General features: G+C 33.3%; 1 protein-coding gene across 1 annotated transcript in view; it reads left to right on the forward strand.

Annotated features, from left to right (window-relative positions):
- The window catches only part of LOC106871417 (CD109 antigen), a 74,905-nt gene that overhangs the window by 9,439 nt on the left and 59,981 nt on the right, over nt 1-5,485 (forward strand). The window contains exons 2-4 of the mRNA XM_052970604.1: nt 1,232-1,310; nt 3,162-3,325; nt 4,905-4,927. Coding sequence (XP_052826564.1) covers nt 1,240-1,310; nt 3,162-3,325; nt 4,905-4,927 — 258 coding nt within the window. The 5' untranslated portion in view covers nt 1,232-1,239. The remainder of the gene's footprint in view (nt 1-1,231; nt 1,311-3,161; nt 3,326-4,904; nt 4,928-5,485) is intronic.

Here is a 5,485-nt window from a genome sequence, read left to right on the forward strand (position 1 = left end):
TGTAGCTGGTCTTCTCTTGGAAGAGCCCTGCTTCTCACATGGACAACTGTATGTTGGCTGCTCAAGAGTGGGCAGCAAAAAATACCTATTTGTATATGCTCCACAAGGGAAAACAAGGAACATTGTTTACAACGAGGTGTTATAATCACAACAGCAAGAAAGTATGTACATGATCACCTTCTTTTACGAAACTTCATTGACTTTCATATATTTATATTGATATACATATATATACGTGTGTTTGGGTGCGTGTGTGTATATACATCTCTATATATAAAGATGATGCGTAGTCTAGACGGCGTTTTTAGATTTCATTATTCTCTTTAACCCGGGCAACGCCGGGTATTTCTGCTAGTATATATTAGTTTTGAATTGCTAATCCAATACTATATCAGCTCTGCTAATATGGTCCCTTATTTACAAGAAATACAGGATGGCTATAACTGAAACACCCTTGGTTACATGTCTGCTCGATCGAGGTCAACTTGTCATTAAGCAACAATAAAAATAACCTTCTACGATAGATCTTTAGTAAAGATATGGTTTTCATTTCTATTTTATCATTACAAGTGTCCTTAAAACTTTTTCCTTTTATCAGAATTTCATCTCGACCCTCATAAACCTTGACTTCTCTGTATTTGACCTAAATTACATTCTTATTAATTAAACGTCCTTGTTACTCATTTATTTCAATTCTTCTCTCTTTTACTCTTTTTTACTTGTTTCAGTCTTTTGACTGTGGCCATGCTGGAGCACCGCCTTTAGTCGAGCAAATCGACCCCAGGACTTATTCTTTGGAAGCCTAGTACTTATTCTTTCGGTCTCTTTTGCTGAACCGCTAAGTTACGGGGACATAAACACACCAGCATCGGTTGTCAAGCGATGTTGGGGGGACAAACACAGACATACAAACACATACACACATACATATATATATATACATATATACGACAGGCTTCTTTCAGTTTCCGTCTACCAAATCCACTCACAAGGCATTGGTCGGCCCGACGCTATAGTAGAAGGCACTTGCCCAAGATGCCACGCAGTGGGACTGAACCCGGGACCATGTGGTTTGTAAGCAAGCTACTTACCACACAGCCACTCCTACGCCTCTGTTTATTTTACTTTTAGATCTTCTTCTAAACAGTATTGTGTTGTTTCATTTTTGGACGATTATTCAGAAAGCCGAGTTAATTTTTGTATTCTTTCTTCTTTCCTTTTTAATTTTCAGTGAGAAATATGAAAATGAAACTAGCTTTTTTATGGGCTTTGTCCATAGCCCTATTTGCAAATGCGCAAGCAGATGAAACGTATTTATCAAACTTTTTATCACTTTTTCTTTTCCCTTAACACATTATTTCCATCTATCAAGTGCTAGTATTTGCGAATGATACTATTCTTTCAACATTCAACGTTCTAATATCTGGAACTTATAAATATCCATACAATACCTACTCATCTTAATTTTGTAGAAGTGCTTTAAATGTATGATTAAGGATAAATCAGTACAGTTCATGTTATCAATCAACCAATATAAACTATGTTTTAGCAGACAATATCTACCCATTAATCTTAAAAGGTGGCTAAGGCGGCGAGTTGGCAGAATTGTTAGCATACTGGGCAAAGTGCTTAGCGTTATTTCGTCCGTCTTTAAGTTCTGAGTTCAAATTCCACCGTGGTCGACTTTGCTTTTCATCCTTTCGGGGTCGATAAAATAAGTATAAAATAAGCTTTGGGATCGTTGTAGTAGACTTATCTCTCAGCGAAATTACTGGCCTTGTGCCAAAATTTGAAGTCAATCTTAAAAAATGGCGAAATCTTTCATGTATAAGGAAAAAAATCTGAGAGAAAGACGACAACAACAAAAGAGGAAAGTGTATTTGTCTTTGTGAAGGCGACGGAGATGGTGCTAACAGTTGAGAGTCGAACGAAATTCTTTTTCTCTTAATATCACCATACTAACTAAAAAATCTGTTGAGTTCGACATTTCAGCCATTGTCACTTATTTAGGATATAAGATTCATAAAATAATCAACCAATTGTACATTAGAATCGATTTCAATGAAATAATTATTTCTAACACTAATGGCATTCAATACTCAAACTATGGTGGTGTAAAGCAGGGCAATAGATTAAGGCTACTTACTATTAGAGAATAAGAAAGCTTCCACCGACAGGCTTTCATACATGCTTTGCACCCATCAAAGATCAATCACAAGATTTTGAGCGACCTGTGACAGCAGTAGGCGTCACTTTTTCGAAGTACTGCCCAATGACATCGAACCTGAAGCCACGTAATTGTGAAGCGAAAATTTTAACCATACAGACAAACATGCCAGTGTCAGTCTTTAAAAGAATTATTAGTTTGTATTTAATTTAGTTCAAATCCCTAATTTTTAGAGAAAGGAAACACGGGATAACTTGATGCTTTGTTGTGATTTCTTTCTTTTTCAATTATATTATCCAAGCAACAATCTCTTCATACTCACACCAAATGGCAAAACCAAGAATGTTGCTTATCATGTTACTTTAATGTGATCGCCAAATGTCACAGTGATACTAAAAATTATTTAAATGTGATACTCTGTGATAAAAATTTGAGATGATAGGGTACCAATAAACGCTTTACCATTGTTATTCTCTTTAGTTTGGGGTCGCAGGCCCAATTAACCCTCCGCAGGAGCCAGCTTAAAGTCCGCACGGAGTGTGGATTTTAAGGTATATATATATATATATATATATATATCAATGCAAGCATCATCAGCGTGGTAAAATTAATAATTAAATCATTCATTTTTTCTGCTGATTTCGGTCATAGCAAATCAGAAAAGTTACATTTAGTAGACGAACGTTTTCACTAGGTAAGAGATACTGCTCTCGACGCTGTATGATTTGGATTATTTGTTCAATTGTAGTTTTCTGTAGATCTTTATCTTTACTATTTTCACAAAATTCTACAACAGATCAAAAATAAATAAATAGATAAATGTATAAATATATGTTTTTGAGACTGTACACTACTTTCAATATTCTAAATAGATTTCTTATTTAGGCACAAGGTCAAAAATATTTGGTGAACGAATGCTAAATATATATCTATATGATGGATAGAAAGTAGCATAAATATTTTGTGAACAATGATTGAATTCTTTTTATTGCAGAGATGAAGGGCACTATATGATTTTGGTCCCAAGAAATTTTGTTTTCGGCAAGGGTAACAACATCAGTGTTACGATGTATAAAACTACAGAGGATGAAATATTAACGTTCGAAGTTTTTAAACAGAATGAAACTTATCTTACAGTTGAAACAACAGTTAATCCAGGTAAATATAACTAAAATATATTGCGTTCATAATTTCATTGCCATTATATTTCAATAAAATATTAGAATAAATCTGTTTCATAAAAATGACTAAAGAGTGTTTTTGTAAAGAATCTGGAATAATGTGGAATATGTTCATCAACAGCTCCTCTTTATACGTGCTTCTGTACATATAGTTTTCAACTTCTCTGTTTTTGATAGTTTTTTAAAAAATTGTTAGGTTGTATTTTGAATAAGAACGTGAATTTTTTAATGGAGTTACATAGAGTGCTTTTTAGTGTACTCCTAGGTGATGTCATTTTGTAAATTCAGAGTACAAGAACTGCTTGGACATTCTTCTCTGTGGTATCCATTATGCATGTCCAATCCTATGTTTTGTAATGATTTGGATTCTCACGGATTTCGCTGTGGACAATCTTTTCTTTTTAATGAGGCTTCACATGCTAACATAATTTATGTCGATATGCTGCCCAATTAGGCGCGTTGTGTTCTTGAGAAAGATACTTTATTTCACATTGCTCCAGTTCACTCAGCTTGCGAAATTGAATAGTACCTGTATTTCAAATGGTCAGCCTTGTTACGTTCTATATCACACGGAATCTCCATGAGAATTATATTAAGGATGCACGTGTCTCTGGAGTGCTCAGCCACTTGCATGTTAATTTCACGAGCAGATTGCTTCGTTGATCGGATGAATTGTAACCCATATCGTCGTAACCGATGGAGTGCTAGTTGTTTTTAAGTAAAAATATAATACAATAAATACGACGCGCATACACACTCATACACACACACACACACACGCATACACACACTTACAAATGTTTGTTTTTATGTTATATAAAGTCAAATGTTAATTGAAGTATCACCCAATAAATACAAATTAAGTAGCAATCAAAAGAAAGCTCTTTCACGTCATTTCTTCATGATAGTTTATTCTTCAGAGATGAAGCAATACCTCTGTTGAAAGGGGCGTAAATATCACAGAATCCCATCTGCATCTTCTATATATTTATCACTGTGTAGTTAAGTGATAAATTAATGTATTTATCACAGTGAGTCAATAATCAAAGATAAGCTCTCAGTAACCTTAGTCTACGAGTTAGATTAGATTCCCGATTGATACTCTTTTCTTCTTTCATTCGCGAGAAATGATTCTTGAAAACAGTGAATATCACGAGTTTACATTAAGCATTAACTGATAACTTTAGACATTGAATTTATTCAGAAAATGTTTCCAGTCTTAATTTTAAATTGCTTAAGCTAAAAACTCTATGAGCCGAGTTGGTTTTATTTGATCATTGAAGCTATATTTTTCCCACATACATGCATTTTACTTACGTTCTTGGAGAAAAAAAAAGAGAACAAACGGCATTATTAACAAGCATAAATATTATGTTTCATGCCTACTGATGGAAATAAACAGAAATTCACTCCTGTGTACTTTCCTTGTATATAAGTGTCAGTGTCAGCTGAAGCTGACTGGAAAAATAAATATTATTGTATTGAAATGTCACATGAATAAAAGCATGATATGGAATGTGATCAAAATAATCTGTATGTGTTACTTCTATTTTCAGATAGTTCTAAGTTCGTGGAACTGGTAAGTTTATATGTTACTTCTATTTCTTCATACCGCTGCATTCCTTCTATTACTTAGCTTAACTTTTTTAAAATTGCATTTACTTTCTAAAAGCATTTGAATCAAAAATTATTTTTGTTTTAGCTACTTTTTAAATTTAAAATTAAAAAATTATTGTGGTTTAAAAACATTTATTTGTGAATTTAGCACTTTATAGTCCGATGTCCGATAAAACAAGTAACAACAATTAATTACCTAATCCCTTCATCTCATAAACTACAGGAAACAAAAAAAAAAAGGAAAAAATTCACTCTCTCACCTTAATTTTGAGAACTGATCTCATTTTTCAGTTCTATATTTAAGAGATGAGGAATTATGTACATTATTTACATTATGTACATTTGACGGATATTTGTCCTCATCTTGCTTGTTAACACAACGTTTCGGCTGGTATACCCTCCAGCCTTCATCAGGTGTCTTGGAGAAATTTCGAACCTGGGTTCTCATTCTTAAGGTATTTTTCGATGTTATTATTATTATTATTATTATTATTATTATTATTATTATTATTATTATTAT

This window comes from Octopus bimaculoides, chromosome 1 (genome assembly GCF_001194135.2).
Source record: "Octopus bimaculoides isolate UCB-OBI-ISO-001 chromosome 1, ASM119413v2, whole genome shotgun sequence".
In the NCBI taxonomy this organism is placed as follows: Eukaryota; Metazoa; Mollusca; class Cephalopoda; order Octopoda; family Octopodidae; genus Octopus; species Octopus bimaculoides.